The sequence below is a fragment of the Momordica charantia genome, assembly GCF_013281855.1.
Source record: "Momordica charantia cultivar OHB3-1 chromosome 6 unlocalized genomic scaffold, Mcharantia_2.0 BLBB01000006.1, whole genome shotgun sequence".
NCBI classification, from domain to species: domain Eukaryota; kingdom Viridiplantae; phylum Streptophyta; class Magnoliopsida; order Cucurbitales; family Cucurbitaceae; genus Momordica; species Momordica charantia.
This window is the reverse complement of record NW_028275164.1, coordinates 24,341,454-24,366,047: the sequence shown is the minus strand read 5'-3', so window position 1 is coordinate 24,366,047 and position 24,594 is coordinate 24,341,454. Positions and strand designations below refer to the sequence as shown.

The following is a 24,594-nucleotide window of genomic DNA, read 5'->3' as shown; positions in this document are numbered from 1 at the left end:
CTTTTGCAGCTTATTCAATAATTCTACTATTTTGGGGACTTAACCAAATAGGGAGCTGGAAACAAGATGAAATTCACTCATTCCCTGTTACTCACTTAAGTGCTGATTTCAAGACTTGAACAGTAGGGCCCCACCATCTCATTAGTCCAAGAGGGACTTAGTTTATGGGGGGATGATAAATATATTGTTCATTAGAAGATTAGTAGTACTTAAGGTATAAGATGTAATTACACAGGTAAAATGGACTTTTGATATAGCTGTAATTTTCGAAGAATTCGTGAAGTGTCAACTTGCATGTAGTGATTATATCCATAGACATTCCAAGCATATGAAGATATTGATTATCTACATTCTCCAAAAACAAACGACCCCTCGTAGACAAGATACATAGAGTGATGAAGTAATACAAAAGTTTGCACTATCTCCGAACGTGGCTAGCTAGAATAAATTTTGTTCTTAATCACTCAATTAAGATGGAGTGGAGGAATCCAAAGAGCGTGAAAGTCGAGGTTAGTACTCAATGTAAGTACTCACTCAAACTCTTTTATCACTTGAAATGCTAGAAAAGACTGTATAAAATTTAAAAGAACCTCAAATTAAGGGTGATTTATAGCTTGAATGAAGCTATTGTTGGGCTTCACGTCTTAAAGTCCCATAATTAATAAATATTTAATTATTTTGATTATAGGTAATATTTATTATTTTTATGAAAATCCAACGTTTTAAATGTAATATTTAACAATATGCTGTTGACAAACAAAATGATCATGTTCAAGTTATAATTTAAATAGTCTATAGTATATGGATAAGATTGGTGTCCTATCGTATTAACGCTAGTGATACGAACCACTTTGCAAATGTTACAAATGATTTGATTTAAATAATTCATGTGGAGACATATGTGTGAAAGTATCATATTATACAATGAGTAGGTATAAGATTAAATTGCGAAATATATAATCTTTCTTTGTAAATCTATTAAAAGATAAGATAAATATTCCATAGAATGATCATATGTGACTCGATCTTAATCCTGGGTGATTTATGAACTCCTGTGAGAGGGCATGTTTTTTGATTTAGATGGGTGATAGTGCCTTTTGCAGCCAATTCAATAAGCCTACTATTTTGAGGACTTGACCAAATAGAGAGTTGGAAACATAATTATGTGACAAGGTAGAATTTACTCCTTCGTAGGGTAAGTAGATGAGTTGTAATACTGATTTCAGAACTTGGGGGCCCACCATCTCACTGGTCCGAGAGGGACTTAGTTTATGGTTGGATTATAAACATATTGTAATTACAAGGGTAAAACAGACCTTTGACCTAGCTGTAATTGAAGGGGTTGATTTGTTATATCTATGGACATAACTTGTCCTACAATGCATGAGAACTCAACTCCTGATTTATAGTGAAGTAACATTGGGTTAATGACCTCAAATTAATTAATTAATGAATTTTGTATCATTGAAGCTTATAAACGATAGGTTTATGAGGTTCCCTTGCTAGCTCACAACAACATTAATGGATCAAATGTGTTGAAAGAAAATTGAATTTGAAATATTCAAGTTCATAGTTAGTTATTTAATGTATTTGGATATATTAAATAATAAAAGGCATACGATGAATCTATTTAATACATTAAATAAAATATTATATTTTATTAAGATATACCAATAAAATATTTATTTGAATCAGATTCAAATGATATAAATAATGATCTAAATTTTAATATATGATATGTTAAAAGATTTTATTTGGCTAAACATCACGTCCTAATTAATAATTAATGTATTTCATACCTTTTAAATACAATTATATTTTATTAATATATGAGATATACTAATAAAATATTTATTTAAATATTATTTTATTTAAGGAATGTATTTGATATATTAAAAGAAAAAATAAATATTTTATAAATATATTGATATAGTAAGAAGATATTTATTTGAATAGAAGTTCAAAATAATATAAAATTTTAATACATGAGATATTAAAATATATTATGTTATTTAAGGATTCTACATTAATTTGATACATTATAAGGAAATAAATATTTTTATTAATACATGAGATATATACTAATAAGGTATTTATTTGAATGAGGATAAAATAATTAGGGGTGTTCACGGGTTGGGGATATTTTTGGGACCAAACCGAATTTTCGGGTTGAAAATTTGTGGGAACGGTCGGATTGTAAAATGATGGCCAACCCAATCCAACCTAACCCAATAAATTTGGGTTGGGTTACTGGGTTCTTTTTTATTGATTAATTAATTTACTTTTGTTTTATTTATAACATGGACCAAAAAAAATATTGAAAAATCAAAATGCACAAATTCAAATCCTAATTGAAACCAATATATGTCATAATTTAATACAAATTTTAAAATTTTACATTATCCAAAGTTTATCTAAAGTCCAAATCCAAATTGAAACCAATAAGCCCTAATTCAATAATATTAAAAACTTACACCTTATTATACAGGGAGAGATGGGGGAGAGGAAGATGAAATTGAAAATGTTAGAAAAGGGGAGAATCAAAATTCAAAATGGAGAGGATTGAATTAAAACCTAAAATCAATAGTTGAGATTTAATGAAATGGATGGATGAGATTGAATATAAAAAATAAGATTTTAATTAATAATTAATAATTCATTATATATATATATATATGTAATATTAGATTATTAGTAATATATAAATTAAAAAAAATAAAACTTATAATCTTGAGTCGAGTCGGGTTGACCCGGGATTTTCAAGGGTCAACCCGAGACTCGACCCAATCCGATTGGGTTGAGATTTTTCCAACCCAACTGGTTGGGCTGGGTTCGTCGGGTTACTTGAACACCCCTAAAAATAATATCAAAATAGATATTAAAAGATTCACGATACCATAACTCCTAAAATGTTGATACTTTTCTATGAGAAAATTTTCTCCACATTTTTCGAGGTTCCCACCATCAATCTTGTCTATTTCGAGTTATATGAAGGAAGATAATGTGGAGCATCAAATTGAAATTTCTCCAAAGGTAATTTTCCCAATTTTTAATTCATAATTTCCGCTTCAAAATGAATGGTTCATTCCTACCCATCAACCTTACCTTAAAAATAGAGTACTCAATTTAACAAAGGAATCCACTCACATTTACGCACCTTTTGTTTTGTTATATAAGAGTATTTTATGTTTTTTTTTTTACTACATGAAGATTGAACTCACAATCTCTAATTTAAAGATATATGTCAATTACCACTAAACTAGTGAATTTTACGTCTCGACAGTCAAATTTTAATGGAGAAGATACTTAAAATCTAAGTTAAAAGATTGGGTAAGTGTAATAGAAACACATCAATCAAAATAAATAGGATGGAATATTTGGCTTAGCCATTTTTGCTTTTTTGCGTTTTGTTTTTTTTCCCTGAAAAAATTGAGGATGATGATTGATTATGATTACTTTGTTATTTGAGATGGAAAATTTGAATTGGTCAATCGTAGTCTAATAATAGGAAATTGGGACATCAAATGAAGAAATTAAAAAGGCATTAACCCAACCAAATCTCTTCCTCTTTGACCCCTCTCCTCTGTCGTTGCTGATTTTTCTCTGCGTGTTTTCACAGAAGAACCAATTCCAATTCCAATTCCAGTTCCAAATCAAAGGCAAGCAACGGGAAGAGCGAATCCGCCATAGCCATGGAGAATCAGAGCACCTGCTTGTCGTACGAGAAGCTCAACGGCATGGCCACATGGGTCGGAACCAGCGTCGCCTCCGCCTTCTTCGCCTCCCTCGAGCGCTGCTCCTGCATCAATCTCTCCACCTCCGACGACCACGAAGATCCCGAGGAGGCTCACGATCGCCCTCTCATGTACTGCAACTCCACCTCCTCCTCCGTCGTCATCCGCAGCTTCGAGCCTCTTCCTCCGCCGGTCAACGACGTCGCCAATCTCCCCGTCTGACCGCCGCCGCTCCCTGGATCTCGGCTCCTCTGCCAATTAGGTTTTCTTCAAATTTGTGGCGGGATCGGAATATTGTTTTGCTTCCTTGTTTTTTTTTTGCGTTGCTTTTACTTCTTCTCTATCCCTTTCCCTTGCCGGGATTGAGGATTTTGTGTTCGATTGATTCTCTTCGTTTGTTGATATCTTTCTGTGGATTACAATTGGAATGATGAAATAAAAATTAACGGAAAACAAGTCATGTTCCCTCTGATTCTTGTTGGTTCTGATTGGTGTTTGGAGATTAATCGTTCAAATTGGGTCATATGAATCTGTGTGGTCTTGAAGTTTCTGTTCTCTTGGAATTGCATGATTCTTTTAATTCTTGTCCATCAATCTTGAAGCAAGTGAGAATGCTACCCAAATTGATTTGGAACCAAAGATGAACATGATGTTGCTAACTGCCAACCTTTGAATGGAATCAAAAGTCCCAATTTCTGCCCCAGGCATCTGTTTGGTAGTGATATGATAAAGGGAATACTGAAATTATGGAGATCTGAGCTTTCTTTCTGGCATTTTGTCTTTTAAAATTTCAAAGCAGGCAGTTGAGATTTCTGAACCTGTTTGTGTTTGTGTTTATGTTTCTGCCTTTTTCTGGTTTGATGATTGTTGTCATAATGCAGTTAATGATATGTGGTGTCTTGGAGTTGGATAACATATTCTGAAATATGATTAGAGGCAGTTGGAAAGACAACATTCGTACTGTTCTGTCAAATTCATTTTGTGATCTCAGACACAAAACACCTCATAAAATGTTATTTTATGTCAACATGGTTGTCTGAAAACACAAGGCATAGGGATGATGTATATAATATTTGATGAGAGAGAGAAAGATCTCCCTCTCCAAACTCCAAAGCAAAATGAGTTGGACAACAAGTACTGCCAGAGGAGAAAATAAACAACATCTCAATATTTAAACAGCAGCAAGGGGGAAGTTTGTTCTTTACAATTTTAAAACCAAAAGAGAGAGAAGAATGGAAGATGTTACATGTTTCTTTGTCTGCTTCTTTGGGATTTGGATTTTAGATCTCTAAGGCATAACCCTTTTTTTTTTCCTCTCTTCTTCTTTTTGTCAGTACAGCTAATTGATTCCAATCATTTTACCTTCTGATTCAGTGCAAGAACATGGCCACACGGATTGGACAGCAGAGAGCTTTAACAGAAATGGCAGAACAAAGCAGGGGAGCAAAGAAAAATGCAAATTACCACTTGGGATTTTCACTTATGGAAAATGTACAAAGAATATTTAGATTACATTCATACATAGAGAAGCTAAGACCATTTCTCTTTTTATACATCTTGTATTCAGTTGTTTCTTAATTGTCAAGGCCTGCAACAGTGAATGTGAATTATCTGAATATATAAATAAAGAAATCATTTTCAGTCACAATCCAATCATCAACATTAAAGCCAAATAGATTTCCATTTTTAAAATTTTTGCTGTTGTTTCAAATGGTAAACTCTATGAATTTGTTTGTATTACAGTTGCTTCACTGTCATTACAAGATGGGGAGGAGAGATATGAGTTCATAAACTTCGAATCTTCCCAATCTGTTAAAACTTTCGATTCTATCGATCGCTTCTATAGAACATGCTTTACAAGAGAAAAGAAAAAGAAAAAAGCCTGCACACAGAGCTTGTATTTACAGCAGATGGAACTCACCTGATACTAAAAAGCTTAGCTTAAGGCTTATAACATCTGACCTAAGATGATGATGTTGAATGAAATAAAGTGAGAATAATACAACCTATAATCTCTGTTAGCAAAAGGGTTGCTGGTGACTTGAGTTAGTGTAGTGATTGATACAGCAAGCAAGCAAGCAGCAAGAAGCAAACAAAAAACAAGAACTTTATTTTTCCCTTTCTTTCTCTCTTTCTTGCATTTCAAAGACCAGCCTGCAATGTAAGGTCTCCTCAGATGAAAATGACTGACTTTGCTGCCCCACAACTCAAATCCTCATGTCGCCCGTCGATACGAAGCAGAAGCAGAAGGGGTCATAAAATCAAATCAAATCAATCAAAAAATGGCCCACAAGATGTAATGGCATATACCAATTTTCCTTCAATGAATTCAGACCACCAATCTTGATTTCCCTGACCATGTTTATACCAGAAAAAGGCAAGAGGCCCTCCACGCCCCCGCAGGTACCTGCATCATCGAGAGAGCGTCTCGTATCAGTATCATTTCCCCATAACATGAATGACTTCACATGTTTGTTATGGGCCAGCACCAATCTCAAAATCACAACATAACAATTTTTTTTCTATCATCAAACTGCCTCTCCTACACAGGATGATCATGATGATTGACAAGAGGAAGATCCAGGTAAGCTAACCTTGGCCACTAGCTGATTCGAAGTCCTTTCCTCTAAAGAGAAGCTTCTTCCATCAATTGTCATTTCCATAAACTCGACCCTAGAGTATCAGAAAATCTACAGAGATGCTCGAGGAAACTCCAAAAACGATAACGTATCAACCATCAGCACATAGAATTGTGTTTATTTGCAGTGGGTGATAACATTTGTTGATCATGTAAAATGAGATCAGATTTGCATCACAGCTTATACTCAGCCAGGAGGCACTAAAAATGCGAGGCATCAAAATCTGAAGAAGAAATCACTTCGTATTTTTGGAAAATTCCGCAGTCTTATACTGGTATAGGCAACCCATAATTGTGAAACGACCTGATTCGTCCATCCCATCCTGCAGTCACGATGACCAGACCCCATGCGTGAGAACGCGACGTATTTTGGCAAGACAATTTCAGAAACTTATACCGAGTTTTATGCATCGTAGATGGTTTGGTTAGGTGGCTGGAAGTCGGAAGCTTCTCCTCGGGCCAAGTTGCAGATCCCTTGGGGAAGGATTCTAATAACTCTTGGCTCAAAGAGAAAAAAGCAGGTGATGAGAGCGGAAAAGTTTCAGAAGAAGTCCTAGTCATGCCAGAAAAATGTCTCTCACCATCTGTGTTACATCTCAAACCACACCATGGTACTGCAATGGAAGCATTGGGGGAGAAATATTCATAAGACTTGATCTTTTTCACTTGGGAAAGAACAGGCTCGTTCTTATAACCGCAGTTCCATAGATACACGTTAGAATCCCCACTGGCTGAGACAATATGTTTCCCGTCCGAGGTGAACAATGCAGACATCTGGTTTCCGGTTTTACAAGGCCCTGAACAGAAAGGACAAAACTTGCTTATGAGAAGACATGGAAGAGACTAGACACGACGAACAAGACCATTCAGTTTTAAAACAAAAGTGTCATAGTTGAAACAACCAATCAAACTGACTGTAATCACATCACATCACATCACACTCACCATACACAATGCAGTAAAACTCCCAACCGAAATCAACCATGCTGTTGATACTTTACATAAAGAAGAGATCAACAACAAACAAGGACAGACAGGTGCATACCCTTGTACTTCTGGATCACATTAAGCCCTTGAATAATTCGGATACGGGAATCAGCAGAGCTCACCATTATTCTGCTCGAATCTTCTGCAGAATACTGCGGCCAGAGAAAATAAGAATGCATGGCAAATTTAGCATCTTGAATGAGCTGGACAAAGAAACATAAAACAAATAACATCTAAGTGTGAATAAGAACATAAGTGGAAAGAGCTACCTGAAGCCCTGTTATCTTTTTACTGGGCGACTTCTTCTTACTAGACAGACATATTTCGCCATCCAATTGCAGGTTATTATCACCTAAACAAAACAAACCGAAAGACTCCTTTAGAAAACCTTTCTTCAAAATCAACATAATGTCATAAATACTCATCGCTGATTCCAGTGATAAGATTTCATTGTACATCAATATCCATTTAAGAAAATGCAACCTAGTATACACTCTTAACAACATTGTACCAAAGCAAAAACCACATCGTTGTCTTAAACGACAAATATTCTCCTCTAGCAAATCACTTGCTGCGCAAAATCTTAATAATTACAACACAAGGCAATAACAACTTCCTAGCAAGGCAACACAAAAAGACAGAAAAGACCAAGTGGGAATATTCATTTTTGCATACAATTTTTGCAGACAATGGTACACAAATGCGCAACAAAAATTCCCATCATCTACCACTAATATTTTGGACAATTTCTTGATTTGTGCATGTCATCCTTTTGAAGGAGCCAGGCTAATCTTCACAATGTCGTTCCAATTTTATCAGATTTCCCCAAAGTGACTCTACTAATATTTTAGAGTGAAAGGATTTTATTTTCTTAAATATCAGTTCATCAGATCAGAATAATCCAATAAGCAGCAGAGTGTGAGTAAAATTCACAGAGGGTATACAGTTCATAACATTCAACATCATTCATTATCATATATATAAAGATGCAGCAGGTGAATAAAGAAGCAGTGAGAACAATAGATCGTGAGCTAAAACGAGGACGCAAAATAAGCAAAGGGGAGCAATCGAATATAAGAAACATACCTATTACTTTAAAGAAGCGGCAAGTACCATTGATGGAGCCAACAATTCCTCCCTACATGATGAGATTGAAAATACCATTAACATCCAAGCATCTAAGCAAAGTTCCTCATTTCTACTTCAACATAATGTAAGACTCAGACAAGTACACACCTGTCCATCGGGACGATAAGACACTGCAGTGACAATTTCCCTAATGCTGGTCCAGTCAACAACTTGACATGAAGAAATTCCCCAAATGCGAATCTTCCCATCAATTGAACCACTGATAAAGTAATTTTCATCCATGGGATTAAAATGAACACAAGTAACTGCAGCCAACACAGAAAAAAGAAGAGAAAAGGAGAGCAACGGTGAGAGCAGCACATTAAAGATTTGTAAATAATGTCTGTCACTCCATAAGGAGAAAGAAATTACAAGCTCACCGTAATTATTATGTGAAAAAACTCTAAGGCAATCATCAGATCCCACTCGCCAAAGTCGAACGGTTTTATCAACTGATGATGACAGAAGATACTGCATGAGAAAACAATAAAGATTTTAATATGATAACCAATCCATAAGCATGATTTAGTTTCTAGGAAATTCATAGCAGAACTTACATTGTTTTTTGACCAAGAGAGATCCAAAATTTCACCAGTATGCCCATGGAACTCATGCAAAGGTCTTTCCAATATCCTGAATACTTTAGGTGGAAAAATTATACAAGCTGATTCTGATGTTTTCCTCAAGGTCATTGAGTTAACCATCTTCTCTTTCTCCACAAGCATAGGTTTCAACTCAGAGAGATGATTCACTGTGAAGTAAATGCAAGATGGATCGATTTCAGGGATGTCAGATTCATTAGATCTCTCATCTTCAATCACTTGCCACAATTTAACAATCCCATCTTCACCACCAGTAGCAAGATACTGCCCATTAGGACTAAACTTCATTGTCAAAATAGCACCTTCATGTGCCTGGATGTCTTGTCCCATATAAAGAGCTGAGAGTTCCTTCATTTGTTTCTTGCACTGGCGAACCTTAACCCTCCGAACTCTTGACCCTTCACTTGAATCATCATCAACTACCAATTTTGTTGACTTATCATGCTTATCAAAAATGCAGGCTGCCGATCGTAATTTCGTAAGCCAACGTTTGTTGACTCTTCGTGTTGTATTAAACGGAATGTTTTCCCTCTCAACCTCCATCTCCAACATTTGTTGGAAAGATGGGGATGAAACAGGAGTCTCCTCAAGCTCTTCAGCTATTGCCAACCGGACCGTGTTTAGATCCCCACTTTTCCTACCACATTCTCCATTATTCTCATCATCTACGTACAGAGTGCCACTCGTAGAAGCCATCTCTGAAAGTTCAAGATCATCACTAGGCCAACACGACATCGAAGATCTACCCGAGCAAAACACATCCTCAAAATCTGAGGATTCAGCCCCAGAATTGTGCCTCAAATTTTCTCCTTCCCCTTCTGTCCAATCACTGCACACGGTCAGAGAATTACCATTACAGAGAGGAGTTCGATCCAATCCCAATTCCATCCATTTCAAGAACTTTCTCCGACGCTCGTGAACACAATTGGGGCTTTGATTCCATACATCATAAACAAAACTTCCCTCGACCCAATTACAAAAACTGGGATTAGAATCAAACGTCGCCCCAATGCCATCGCAATTGGCATCAGATATCGAGAGAGCATTAATCTCTTGGGCATCAAAAAATGGGCATTCTTCATCTTCGCTAAAGCTACCCATTATTCTTCACAGTTCAACCCATGAAATGGCCTCAAGAACACGGCATTATAAGCGGGAGAAAATGTGGGAGAAACCCAAAAAAAACGAATACCCAATACACAAGAAGCCAAAAAGAAAAAAAAAAGAAAGGCAAAAAGGAAAAACGCAGATCAGTCTAACAGAAAACCTTATTAAATTATATAACAATGACAATGATTGCAGTGAAACAAAAATAAAGGGATGCCATCCAACATGGATCCCAAGCCAAACCCATTGAACCTGGTCCAGCGGACAACAAAGAAAATTTTCACAAAACGAGAAGCTAAAAGAAGGGGAAATGTGGAAATTCTGAACTAGGGAGAGATTCAGCAGCCATTAATGAGTCTCCAGAATAGTTTCAAGCACACTCCTTCCGATACCCATTAATCAAAATTCGAAGATCAGAGGAACACAGCTACACGTGAGGAAAATGGGAAGAGAAGGGAGAAGGAAAAAAGAAAGAAATGAACGAATGATTTACAAAATAATGCAGTGAATGTTTTTTTAGGGAACATTGAAAACTTCCTTACATGGGTTCGTTTCTATGAGATCTCTTTGAAACTGAGGAGGGTGCAGATCGAAGCATCCATGAAAATTTGGAGCTCTTTTTGGACTCTCTCTCTCTCTCTCTCTCTCTCTCTCTCTCTCTCTCTAGCAGAGAATCAGTACAACAAACTATTTAAAAAATGCAATTATATGCATAACAAAACCATCACAAACAAGAATTTTTTTTTTAAAAAAAAAAAAGAACAAAAAGAAAAGAAGAAGAAGAGGAAGAAGAAGAAGAGGAAGAAGGGTTAAAACAGGAAATGAAAATTAGTTCCTCGATATTTGTGGTTTGATGGACCGCGCAACGAGATTCCAAGACTTGGTATGTTTGTGCTCTCTCTCTCTCTAAAAAACCTGCGTGATTAAAGTTTTTCTCTCCCTACTTTCTTTTTCCTTCTTTTTTCAATTAATTTGTGGAATACATTTTCTTTTTTCTATTATCAAATATAACGACCCAATGTATCCCAATTTTTCCACTTTAATTAATAATAGAAATATCGGTTTTTATTTAATTTTCTCCCTCCACGTGTTGTACTAATAAAAAGTATCTCCGTCCAAATAAACATTAAAAATATCATATCAAACAATAAAGTTTATGACTCATGTAGATTTTTTAATCGTTCTAACCAAAATTATAAAAACATTTGATTTATTTTTCATTATTTCAAACTATATCCACCACATTCGAATACTCTTTGCAAATAAACTCTATTAATTGCCTTGAAAAAGACTTAAAATACATTTGATCTTAAATTTGCATAAATTATTTCTTGCCTGCCAATTTAAGTACTAAAACAATGAATATAAATGAAATAATTGTTGAATATTTCCATTTAATGGGTAAGATTTGGATGGATGCATTGCAAAATCTTGTTGGATTTGGGAAATAATTATGGTTATTTTTTGTGTGTCTCAAATTTGCAAAGTGGGAGTAGGTTGCCAAAATTGAGTCAACACCTAAGACTTTTGACCTTCCAATTCCAATAAATTTTTTAAAAATAATCATTAGTTAAATCACCCAAATAATATGTTTTTCTATGTTACTCAAGTTTGACTAATGCTTTCTTTGTATACTTATTTTTTTATAAAAATTGAAAAAAAAAATTGTAATGTTTGTTTATTTACCTCACAAAATTCCAATTTTGTATCCATTTGGATTTGGTTAAGAAAATTCAAATAACGATCTAATTATGTTTTTCCTAAAAATAACTCTCATTTTTTTTAAAAAAAATAATTTAGCAAATCTATCTTCTAATTTTAAAATTCTTTCATCCACTCTCATAACTAAAATTTGACTAAACAATTTTGACTTTCGTCTATTAAAAAATTAAAACAAAAGTTTGATTTTCTGTATAATTTTGTTTTTGTATTGAAAATTTTTTAATTTCATTTTCAATGGTCATTATTATCGATGAGTGTTAAAAAATTGGTTTGGAAGGGGTATAATTTAACCAAAAATTTGGGAGAAAAAAAATATTTTTAATTTGTAATATTTTGATTTTGTTTGGGAAAATAGAAAAGTGGCGGTGGACGATGACCAGGCGATTAGGACTGGTCAACGATTAGAAAATTGACGGTTCACCGTTGTGTTTTATTGTTAAAAAAAATTAAAATTAAGTCAATGACGAAATTACCCTCGGGCTTTTACGAGTATACCGAAACAAATAGTCACTGACAAGTCAAAGCTGTCTGTACCCTTTGTGGGATATGGCCTTATCCATCTCTCTCTCTGCCCATCCATTTCCATTTACCTCTCTTCCCTCAATCATTTTCATTTCCTAATAATTCTCAAATTTCAACATTAATCTTCATTATGATTTGGCCAATCAACAAGTTTTATGCCATTTTCAACTCCTTTTCTAGTTTCTTTTATATTGCTGTTTTCTTGGTAACAGGAGAACAGTTTCTAAATGTCTTGGAACTTTCAGTTTTGTGATACTGTCATGATTGATTGGTCGTAATTTCGGGTGTGGAATTTATGGGATCCTGAGACCATAGATGAATGGTTAAGAAAATGCTTAAAACAATTGATAGTAATTATTTATACCAACAATGTGTATCTTTCTTTTCGATGACTCAATCACAAGAACTTCAAAGTTAAGCGTGTTTGGCTTGACTCAATCTTAAGTTGGATGACTTCCTAGTGTCTTAACAAGACTTAGAAAAAAGCTTTTGTAATTGTTTTTGTTAACATGTATATATATAAATTTTATAAGATAACTTACTCAAAAACTATGCCCCGAGCGAAGCTTTGATAATATTTGTATCCTTCTTTTTTTTTTCAAACGATGATGTGTAAACGAGCACGAAAATAAGAACATAAAAAAATTAATGGTAAGGAAAATGTATGATTGAAAGATAAATAATATACTTTGGTCTAAAAATACATATTTAAAAGGAAAAATGAAAAAGAAAAAGATAGCCTCACATTGAAAATAGAGTTATTATATGATGGGAATAAATTTGGATGATCACACTAAGAATATTTAGCAGTACAAAATTTGATTAGCCATTGGGTTAGTGTGTTCCCTAGAAAGGCATACAATCTCCCCAAAAGTCTAAAAGTTAAACCTACTCTTGTTCCCAATTAACCTAACAATCCACAAACAAACACTTGATTAAAATCCCCTCTCTTTTGCCTTTGGATCATCATTTCAAAATGTTGTCATCATCTTTCTTGTGCAAATTAGCTACAAAAGTGGCTACTATGAGACAAATATTCATGTCTAATTAATAACAATTGACAAAATTGAAACAAAAGTGAATCAAAAGGACAAATATTATAATTATTATTCACGAGTATTAATTAAGACAAAATTAATTGAGTGAAACAGCAAATTTCGGCTACACATGATCAACAAGTAGAAGTTCTTCTTTACTTTTTTTTTTAATACAACGTGTATGAGTGAGAATTCGAATTCAGGACATTTTGATCGAAGATAAGTACCTTAATCAGTCGTTGAGCTATACTTGGATTGACAACTCTTGTTTACCTTATGATTCTAGACATATCATGGTAGATCTACGTATTTGTGATAAAATACAAAGAGAGATTAATTTCATAGGGAGAGAAAAGGATAAAAGAAAAGAAAAAAGAATTTACCCCATTGATATACATTGAAAATGAATGGGTTTATAAGTAATTTCCTTGGGGAGGCACACATGTTTGATGGTGAATTGCATAAGTCATATTCAAAACCCAACAGAGAGACAAAACTTTTTTTTCACTTTCACTGTGTATTACATGAAGAGATTCAACCCCCCTCCTTTATATTATAATAATACATTAATTTCCTTTACTACTTTGCCCACTAATTAAGGAATCTAGATCATTGATATATATTTACAATGGCCAAATCGAACGTAGCAACGATAATTGGCATATACTTCCAACCATGAGGTTGTGAGTTCGATCCCCCACCCCAACACATTGTGTTAAAAATATATATATATATATATATATATATATTTACAATTTTTCATTGATTTAATATACACATTCATATGCTTCACTTTAAATAGCTTTTCTAGAACTTCTTCTTTAATGAAAATTTGGAAATTATTAAGATTATTGCAATTTAATTCTTAACATTTTTGTCTCTTTAAAAAAAGTCCCTAATATTTTTGCCACTTTTTAATTTCACCTCTCTAGTAAAAAGTTTAGTTTTCTTTTATGTATGTATATTGGTTAATTACCTCTCGATTAATTTAGTAAATTACTGTCAATAAACGTTAGAAAGAAAGATAGTGCGTGAATTTATAAGAGATGAATAGATTTTTAATTTTATGGTAGAATCTGGTAGAGTTATAAATAAATATATAGACATAGAGTATTTCCAACTAAAGTAATAAAATCTATTTTTATGTCATATCATCGTTTTATCAATGAACTGTAACTTCTTGTGACATCGTGGGGTTTGATTAAGAAAAAATAAATTCAGATCTGGGGAATAAGTATTTTCGAACCTCCGATCTTTAATCGAGGATATGTACCTAAATAAATTGAATTATATTCAAATTAGTAGTTAATTACCGGACAAAGCATAAGAAGAAGAGAGTATCAAATCGACTTGACCACTTTATCGTCCTTCACAAGATGTGGTGTGTCATATCATGGTAATAAATTATAATTTTCATGATTATTTATTTTAAAAGATATATATTATATAAGGAGGAAAAGGAAAATGTGCAAAAAGTAGGAAAAGAAATAAAAAAAAAAAGTGGGTTAAACAAGAAAGGGCATGATGGTGAAAAAGGAAATTGTTGTAGTTTAAAGTGTTGGCAAAATAAATGATAATGGAATCCAACCATATAATTGCCATGTGGCTTCACTTAATTCCTTTTATTATTATTATTATTATTCAATTCAATTTAATATATATAATTAGGGTTTATGATTCTTTTGGTTAGCCCCAAAAGCCCAATCAATCAACCATATGTATATATGGCTAACTAGCACATGGTTTTGCATTTTCCATGATATGGGTTTAAAATTAGCAATAATATATTTTATTTAATTATTTAGTTATTTAAAGAAAAAAATTATAATAACTCTTTTATATTGTGCTACGTTGTATCTATCTAGTGTATTATAGAAAGTTTCTAATAGTCTATGAACCTTCAATTTTATATCTAATAAATCTCTATTTAGACATCTAATAGTGTAAGTATTGTTATATATATATATATTTTTTTTTTCTTTTTTCAGTTCAACTAGGGGTGAGAGATTCAAATCTCTAATCTTTTAAAAAAATAAGTAATGTATATCAAACCGATGGAACAATACTTGTGAACTTATTATCTAATCCATTGAAAATGTAATTGTGTTTAAAGGAACTGAAAACATTGTCAAACTGAACATAGCTTAAATGGTTAAGACACCAATCTTTGACCAAAAGGTCCGTTTGAACCTCATCCCACATATTGTACTCAAAACATTTATTTAAACAAATATGTCTTCCGCGCACATAGGGAGAGAGAGGCTTTTTAATGTTTTTTTTTAACTTCATAAATTTTTAATTGCGCAATTAATGTGATGGATAATATTCATAAATTCAAAAAATTTATTATTATTATTATTATTATTTTGCAAAGGACAAAAAAAAAACATATTTTAAAAGACTTGTATGTGAATACTTTGATTTCAATTGAAAATTAAATATCATACCATTCTTTTTTATAAGAGACTAGATTATATCTCCGATCAAACTATCTTTGACTTTTAATATTCACCTTGTATGTTGAAAGAGATATCATCTTTCCATAGTAACTTAAGTTCTCTTTAAAAAGAACTCATGAAAAAGAAAAATTTTCTGTTAAAACAAAATTTCTCGGTATTACAACAACAATTTAGTTTCTAAATTATAGTACATAACAATTTAATCTATGTACTTTCAAATTTATAATGATTTAATCATGGGATGTTAAGTATAATAATATTTTTCTTACATATATAAATCGATAATGACCAAATGTGTTCATAAATCAAAGAGACTCGATCGTAATTGCATAGTAAAAATCAAAACTTTATCTTCATGAAAATTTTCCTGACAGAAAACTAAATTGTTACTTTATAATCAAATTTCATTGATGGGTGCGTAGAAATGTGAAGCAATATTTTAGGGGAATATATAAACAAATAAAGCAATCTCTATTCTCTTTGCTTTGCCATAAAACATTATGAACCAAATTCTGTTAACAGTTGACATACAAATGGATAATATATAAAGTAACACAAATTTTGAGATTTTTGGGATACCCAAACCCAATGCCTTTAATAATTATGCAAATTGACGGCCGACAAGGGATTATTAAAGAAACAATAATCCAACTTATTTTTTCATATGAATTTGTTAATCTCATCAGCTACAGAAATTTTATTTATTTTCTTTCTTCTTATCAAACACATCTTTTGTACTCACAGATGAATTACTAAGAAGGAATGAATTATTGATTACATTTTGTGCCCTAGTTTGTCTTTGTAAAGTTAGCTCAACCGTAATTGACATCTTTCTCTGACAAAAAATTAGGAAATAATCATTCCTTTACTTGAAGGAGCATTCTTCAGGGTCTGTGACCTGTTTAAAGTTTTTGTTTTCCCATTAACTCTTGTCTCGATCTCTTAACTATGAGATATTTTCTTCTAAATTTTTTGAGATATGCTAATATGTTCTTTAAAATAATTTATTTATTCATAAACCATATTCATGAACACAGATGTAAGTTACTAACGAGATAGAGTTTCACTTGATGAACGCGCCTTGAATCAATTTTTTTTTTTTTTTGGATGTACTCATTTTGTTGGGTGATTAATTTAATTTAAAAAGAGTTATTTGATAAAGTAGGATTCCACTAAATCCCTTGGTCGGTAAAGTATAATGATGAAGCCAAAAGAGAGAGGGGGTTAAAGAGACACAAATGTTGGGCATGTGTTTTGTTTTCTTTTGATCAAAGAGTGTTTAAAATGTCAAATTGTGTTGTTAGCTAATTGACAACCTTCTTGCTTTACCAAACCATGCTTGACAAATTCACCAATTCATTTTGCGTTACAATAATATCATCATATATTGTCATTTAGCTGTCCATAAATTCAACTCTCAGTTGTTTCAATGTTTCATCCTCTTCTTTCTTTTTTGCCTTTTGGGTTAAATGATCTCTTTCTTTTCTTTAATTCGTTGTCCGAACAAAACTTACTTATTTATGGAAACTCGGATAAATGGACTTCCTACACAATGAGTATTGTTTTTTAGCTACCTTTTTCAAAACCTATGTTTTCTAAGTATTTACTGACATCACTTAGATAGTGATATCAAATGACTTCACTGCCCCTCCACTAATATTTCCTGAGTTCTTGCTAACATCACCAGTTACCAACCCACTTTTAGAGCGAGAGCGAGAGAGATAGGAGAGAGAGGAGAGAATAGAGGGGTAGGAAAAGTCGTTTGGTAGAAAACATAGGTTTTGAAAGGAGTGATTAAAAAACAATACTCTCCTAGGAAAGACCTACTTATTGCAATTTCTCCTTATTGATCCATGGTAGAGTTCTTAATTACTTTATTAGATCGTGCATTTTGAATGACTCAATAATATTATTAGTAGAGACCTATTTATTTGTATATACAGATAAACTAGCTAATACAAAAGTGAGTCTCTCACCCTCTAGTTACTAGGGTGGAGACATTTTTTCCTTTCTCTGGGACAAAGGAAAAAAACAATTGAAGTTGTTTGCTTCCATGTAAAGTCGGCTATTAAGTAGGTGGGCTTTTTGTAATAGAAATTTTCAACAATGGGAGGAGTTTTTAGAAAAAGGATGTCTTTAAATTGTTTTTTTTCCCCTCAAGGGGTTGATGAAATGGGAAAAGATTGGATACCAACAATTCTTACTCAACTTAATGGGGTCTCGAGAAGAGTCCATAAATAGAATACAAGAGCTATGGTCTTTAAAAACCTGTTTGATAACATTCTTATTTCTGTTTGAGAATTCAAGTATGATAAAACAATACTTTTATTAATGTTTTGGAACAAATTGGAAATGGGAAACAAGAAAGGAAAATTTTATTTTAGTTGTTTCAAAATTTCTATACAATTGTGAGAATGTTTCCAGAAAAAGATAAATAAGAAACAAAATTAGTTGTAAAATGCTTAGATTTCTTAAGAAAATTGAAAACTAGAAACAAAAAACGGGAACGTATTCAAGCGGACCCTAGGAAGGAAATTTTGAGTTTTTGATATGTTTAGTAGAAGTATTTAGTATAATTGATTCTGAAGCCAATGGAGGCTTGGGTTTGCATTCTCTTTTATTTCCTTCAGCCCACCCCACTATTTAGAGGTGAATTCTGAACTTACACGTGGCATATTATGGTTGGAGCAACGACCATATACATGTCCTTTTATGTGAGAATGTTCACTTCAACATTGTTATCTCATGCCGAGCCGAACAACATGTAGGCCGATCCGAACCAATATTAGACTAGGTTGCTTCGACTCAACCCTTCGTCCAACAAACTTCACGATAGCGCATGTGTCTCACGGCACTTAAAGGGCCATTGAGCCTTGTCGGGGACCCTGTCGGGCCTCGCGCCTATAAATAAGTTCATTCTGCTTCACTTCGAGATACACAATCAAACAAATTCTCTCTCGAATTGACTTGAGCACTTGCTGACTTTAGCATCGGAGTCTTTACTTTGTTTTGCCGGTCCTTCACACAACATCTGAAGTTCATCGCCTAGCTCATCCTCGATGAGCTGAAGCTCGAAGACTTGGTCAGATTTCTGATCAAACACCACTATTAATAATTTCCACTTTCCTTTTCCCTTTCTCCTCAAAGATAATGGATATTAATTGTTTACGACCCCAAGATTGAAAGTTTTGAACTTGTTTTCTGTAATACCATAATGAGCCTGAGGACTGGACAATAATGTAACAATTTTGAGTGTGAATGACAAATCTAGCTAGAGCTAGAGGCCAGAGCATGGATATGGTCCATCAATGTGATGAACTTGAAAGATTGGGTTTTTGATATGGGTTGACATATCTAAGAAGAAATCGGAATTAGGAGATCAGTTTTAGTCGCAATCACACAATAAATGCAGGGCAGAAAAAGATCAAAAGAAAAAGCCACATTGGGATCTGAGTTCTGATGGAAAAGATCTCTGGAAAAACACACATACAATACAATACAATACAACACAAGCCAAGCCAAGCCAAAAGAAAAAAGGATGGACCTTGCAATGCAAAACCCACTGATCAGAGTACCTAATAAGTAACAACAATATTATTACAATTATTATCTTCCCACAACCTCAGAAGGACCACCATAGCAACCAAAGGGATGTGGGACAATTCTCATATCTGACGGCTGTGTGTGCAACTGTAATGTATTGAATTGCTTCTGTTAAAGAGATGCTTTTTTTATGAGTAAATAAGATAATGAAAAAATTAGGACCACCCGAGAGGTTTCTTTCTCACTGCTACTATAGAATAGACTTAGAGTGGTCCTAAGCATGAAGACAATCATAAGATTGGAAAAGGAAAGAGTGGTGTCGACTTGACAGTACAAACCTCCTCTGCATTCTGCTTTCGTACAAAGTATCTTGTGAGATTTGTTGCATCACAGCCATTCATGCTTTCCTAGTTTCCCTTTTCTCCTTCCCCTGCAAATGTGTGTGTATGTGCACATCCTCAACTCAGTGGGATCATTCAGGTTCTGCCAAAGGGATCCCCCTTTCGGTTGGATTTGTTTTTCAGCTTTGTTGCTCCTTCCAATCTTTGCAACTCGAAGGGGAACGAACCTGAAGACCTGCATTATCAAGGATCTCAATGTGGATTACCATTAGACACTAGAGTTTGAATGTTTTTCGCCAAACAGTTCTTTTGTTGCTATATTCATTGCTTCTGTATTGCATAAAAATGAACAACAATTCATGGCAATGCTGATGCACCTAAGCAAACCCGGCCAATAATCAGCAGCTATTCGACTTAGTTTCCAGCCCAAGACAATAGCCCTTGTTCCCCATAATGCTCCCAAGACATCTAGACAGGCAGAATGAACCAAATTATGGAGGGAGGCCTTAGAAAAATTAGATCTGCAGCAGTTGGCCCAAAATGTGGATGGACCTTTCACCAGAAAAATGTTTTTACAACTCAGGGTACGTTCTATTAACAATTGCAGCAATTCAAGTGATCAGAAAACTGGACATCCATATCTGATATATAGTATCATTTACAACTTGGAAGCTCTTTGAAGACTTTTGATTGCAACAAGAAATACTTGACATATTTGGACAATTACATCTGTGCTAACATGTAAGTTCTCAAATTATCAAAGGTCAGTATTGGAGTCAATTGGAATCCTTCTGACCTCCTTCCTTAATTGCTCTTTTGAACTTCTGAGCTTAGAGAACTATCCAAACTATTAATCAGGCATTCATCAATCAGCTTGTGTCTACAATTCTATAGACATTGTGTGGATTTCACAAAGGAAAGGCTACACGAAGTGCTCAGTGGGGTATTCGTGCTCATATCCATTGTAGTCATAATATAATCTCTCTCCCTTGGATATATCTCTGTTTGCAATCAGTAGAACTCTACACTCACCATTTACATTGAACCTCACGCACTTTAGGTTTTGTTTCTTCCTACCATCCCTGCATAAAGAAGATACACCCTCAAATTAAAAGGGAGAAAAAACAAGGAAAAGAAAAGAATAGAATGAGGAAACCAGTCCTCTGTAAGGTTTCTCAAATATTAGAGTACAAAAGAAAGCAAAGAAAACGAGGGATGAGCTTACGGTGTATGGTTGTTGATTCCATTTATGAAACGGGCAATGTTACTACGTCTGTCGGGACAGATGACGAGGCTTTTTGATGGGTTGGTGGCAGACAATAATGTCATCATACTATCCCCATCGTCATGTTCACGGTTCCTCAAGTAATCAACATCCCCAGTATATTCTGTAATTATGGTCAAGTCCTTTATAAACCTATCAGCCTCCACAGTAAACCTGTGACCATGTATAATACAGTTGAGCTGTGCTGCAATAAAAAAGAAAGAAAGAAACATAGGACGTGCAGATTCACATACCCTTCTCGAGGATCAAAAACAACCATAAGTGGAGGCCACTCCCCTCTCTCCATCATACTTTTGCACAAGTTTAAAGTTTCCACATCCTCTTTTGGAAGAACCTAGAATACAGATACGCAAAGACTTTAGCATCACAGAAGAGATCAAACAAAGAGCCTCAACACACATGGTGACTGATGCATATATTTTGGCACTGAATAACTACAACCCCTAAAATGTTAGGCAGAAAACTATTTCCGCAAATGGTCCTCGACTATTTTAAAGACATTTGCGATGGATTGCTATCTGATGGTAGTAGTTGATCTATGTGTTTCTATAACTTGAAACTCCATTACTTCCAATAACAACACCCAAAATGTTTTACACTAAGCAAGGATTATATTTAGCCAGGATTGATAACTACCAATCACTTCACTTTTTTCCCTTGAGAAAGATGTTGAGTTTTTCCAGTTTACCTGCATTCCTCCGTGCTCGAGAGATGCGCAGTTAGCTGACCTTGGTGCCATGCCGTGCACATAAGTAAGCTCATTGCTGAAATCTGTACCTGTAGCCGTTAATGCTGTTGCCAGTGATGCCATTTGTTCCAAGCGTCTTGCAGGATCTGCAGTCGGGTTAAACGGCAAGAGTTTCCTTCTCTTTTTGGTAAGTACTAAACTACCAGTCCGTCTTCGTTTTTTTCGATTCTCTGAAAAACCATAATACAAGGAAAATGATTAGAAATCTGTTTCAGAGAACCTCAAACCATGAAAACGATGGAGGTAAACTGGAATCTCCAGTAGTATGACTTCTCTACCTAGGCTTAAGTCCGTTTGAGAGTCCGCAGGTCGTTGGATGCGGAAAAAATCAACAATTTTGGTTTGAACAAGAGGGAAAGCTGCAAAACAGGAGACCAATAACAGTGAGAACCATTGAAAAACGAATATAACAAATTGAGTTAGATTTAGGATGATAAGACCCTAAATTATTGTCAATCTCAAATGTATTCGTCACGCATGTCATTAAGCTCATTACTGGCAGCGAAAGAAATATAATAGGAACTGCCAGGAAAATTCCAGAGCCACCAGAACAATACACAGAACAAATAAGAACTGGATTACACATGCGACACTAAAAAATCAGAAAACTAATAAACTAATCAAGTTTTTCCCGCCCGATGGGTTTAACAAATTAATCACTCCACCTTGAACACAAAACGCGGATTAAATCTTGAGATGGAGACGCACAACGCGACTTGACAAACTCCACAATGCATGCCATTGCCAACAAATGAAACGAAACAAAACCACATAGATCTGATCCAGATGAACTGAAGAAAAACAAGAGTAGAAAAATAGACCATACATTTGAGCTTCTTGTGGTTGGAGCAAGTCGGGCAAAACCAGGATCCCTTGGGGACGGAGACGAGGATGGGGGAAAGACAGAACAGGTGATACCCTCCATCGCATTTGTCACAGAGGAGAAGGTCAGCCGGAGAGTCGCCAGAGCCACACTTTTGACAGGAAACGTCGTCGTAATCGTCGTCGTCAACTGGGAAATCATGGCGGGCGCCGGCGGTGGGTTTTGGAGCCAGCGTTCTTCGCTTGCGCAGCATTGTTCGCGGTTCGATTGGGGAAATGAAATTGATTTTGGGATTGCGAGAATGGGGAAATTGGGCGCGGTGTTAAAAGGCCTCAGAGGTATTTGATGAACCAATTAGGTCATCTCGCGCGCTTTTTCGCTTTCCCGGCAAAACTCCCCGCCAATATCACTCTGACAGCTGTCTTCTCTCTGTTTCGTTCACCTCGTGGGCCTCAATTTCCTGGGCCTTCATGGGCTCCAAACAAGTCCAGTTTTCATCTTCATGGGCTCCGTAATGGGCCCGATACATTCCAACAAATCCGCTTTTGAAACTCAAATCAATAATTTACCATTTCTAAAAGATATCAGTTTGTAAGAAGGTTTGGAATGATCTTCCATACCATTTGTTTGCTGGACATTTGATAATTAAAAAAAGCTTTGTTTAGGATTATCGTGGCAGCTGTAAAAGTAATTATTGTCAACGGTTTGTTTCTAAAAATTTTCAAAAACAAGCTCGTATTTGATAAATTAATACTAAATTGCTGTGGTTGGAAAACAGTCACGCCAAAGTGAGAATTGATATATATATCTCCAACCAAAAGGTTCTGAGTTCGATCTCCACCCCCACATGTTGTATTAAAAAAATGACGAAAACAGTCACCTTATTTGAGAACGGCCAGATATAGAAGGATAAAATAAATTTTTTTCAAACGTTTTGTTAACAAATATGATAGATTTCTAAAGGAGCAACACAAATTCAGATTTTATTTAAATGAGTATACAATTAATTTTACCAAATTTGATTAAAATTCTTTGTTGTCATTTTAAAGTTTAAAATAGTTGTCAAATCAGCCTAGCATCTAGTCGTGTATATTTTACAATAAATCTTTCAAGTTATCATCATCATGTAAATTTTGTCAGTCACTTCAATATCTTGTGCATATCTTGTGCATATGTAGACGAAGAAAAAGTTAAAATGTAAAATTTTGTCCATTTTTTATGAGATTTCTAGCTTCACTCTTATATATAGCTACAACGAGATGATTCGGTGGATATGTTGATGATGATTCCCACCGATTCAAATTCATTCCAATCATTAGGTGAAGTGCAATTAATCAATCTAAACCTAATCCAAGTTGAATTGAACTATAGGAGAGATTTATAATACCTAAATATTTGAACTATGCTCGTATTTACCTTCCATCACAAATTGATAATATCTTATTGGACTATTTTTAATGTGTGAAAATAATAATATAATTAATGAAATACCATTTCCAATATTTCAAAAAGCCGTAAGAATCCAACGCAACGAATGATTTTCCATAGACTTTTTTCTATTAAGTTAAAAAAAAACTATAAGGTATGCAATATGCTTGAGAAAAAACTTTCTAGTAAAAGGATTATTTTTAAAAAGAGGAAAGAAAGGAAGAGTACTTTATATTTTTTTTTTTTTGTGAGACCAATTTGACCATGTGACAAATTTGAAGTTGTAATTAAACAACTTAAAGCCATGGAAAATAAATTCAACTTTAATTATTTCATTTGTCACCTTCTTGTTTTTTCTTTTAATTAATAATCTATTAGATCTTCTTAATCATAACTGGTATTAGAAATTCACAAAATAACAAAAATATTGAAAATTATTTAAATCATTTAAACCTAATGTTGACGTTTGCTTAGTAAAAATTCATTTAAA

The 24,594-nt window shown here is 34.2% G+C and overlaps 3 protein-coding genes and 1 non-coding gene across 9 annotated transcripts; 1 reads left to right on the top strand and 3 right to left on the bottom strand.

The window, feature by feature from the left end:
* Nucleotides 1–3,525: 3,525 nt before the first annotated feature.
* LOC111009130 (uncharacterized) lies at nt 3,526–5,382 on the top strand. Of its 3 annotated transcripts, none has more exons than XM_022282076.2 (2): nt 3,526–3,996; nt 5,074–5,382. In XM_022282076.2, the coding sequence occupies exon 1, from the start codon at nt 3,693–3,695 to the stop codon at nt 3,954–3,956; it is 264 nt and encodes an 87-aa protein (XP_022137768.1). In that variant the 5' UTR covers nt 3,526–3,692; the 3' UTR covers nt 3,957–3,996; nt 5,074–5,382. The 3 variants fall into 3 exon arrangements, with proteins under 3 accessions (XP_022137768.1, XP_022137767.1, XP_022137766.1); XM_022282075.2 differs by having other exon boundaries at nt 5,069–5,382; XM_022282074.2 differs by having other exon boundaries at nt 3,528–3,996; nt 5,109–5,382.
* Nucleotides 5,383–5,544: 162 nt separating this feature from the next.
* Nucleotides 5,545–11,088, bottom strand: LOC111009364 (uncharacterized). Of its 3 annotated transcripts, none has more exons than XR_002601222.2 (8): nt 9,045–11,088; nt 8,868–8,958; nt 8,596–8,753; nt 8,446–8,497; nt 7,629–7,711; nt 7,418–7,511; nt 6,329–7,169; nt 5,545–6,141 (listed from the first exon to the last, which is right to left on the bottom strand). XR_002601222.2 is itself a non-coding variant. In XM_088125515.1 (8 exons), the coding sequence occupies exons 2-8, from the start codon at nt 10,188–10,190 to the stop codon at nt 6,640–6,642; spliced, it is 2,154 nt and encodes a 717-aa protein (XP_087981641.1). In that variant the 5' UTR covers nt 10,191–10,623; nt 10,739–11,088; the 3' UTR covers nt 5,545–6,639. The 3 variants fall into 3 exon arrangements, 2 of the variants coding, with proteins under 2 accessions (XP_087981641.1, XP_022138117.1); XM_088125515.1 differs by having other exon boundaries at nt 5,545–7,169; nt 9,045–10,623; nt 10,739–11,088; XM_022282425.2 differs by having other exon boundaries at nt 5,545–7,169.
* LOC148210998 (U6 spliceosomal RNA) lies at nt 8,092–8,194 on the bottom strand. The gene has a single exon (XR_015792078.1). It is a non-coding gene; the product is annotated as a U6 spliceosomal RNA (small nuclear RNA).
* An 8,269-nt stretch (nt 11,089–19,357) lies between the features above and the next one.
* On the bottom strand, nt 19,358–23,029 carry ATXR6 (TRITHORAX-RELATED PROTEIN 6). 2 transcript variants are annotated; one of them, XM_088125755.1, is made up of 7 exons: nt 22,680–23,029; nt 22,132–22,212; nt 21,794–22,023; nt 21,339–21,439; nt 21,046–21,258; nt 20,853–20,902; nt 19,358–20,055 (listed from the first exon to the last, which is right to left on the bottom strand). In XM_088125755.1, exons 1-7 carry the CDS (start codon nt 22,927–22,929, stop codon nt 20,000–20,002), a joined length of 981 nt encoding a protein of 326 aa, XP_087981881.1. In that variant the 5' UTR covers nt 22,930–23,029; the 3' UTR covers nt 19,358–19,999. The 2 variants fall into 2 exon arrangements, with proteins under 2 accessions (XP_087981881.1, XP_022138110.1); XM_022282418.2 differs by having other exon boundaries at nt 19,358–20,902; nt 22,680–23,025.
* Nucleotides 23,030–24,594: the final 1,565 nt, after the last annotated feature.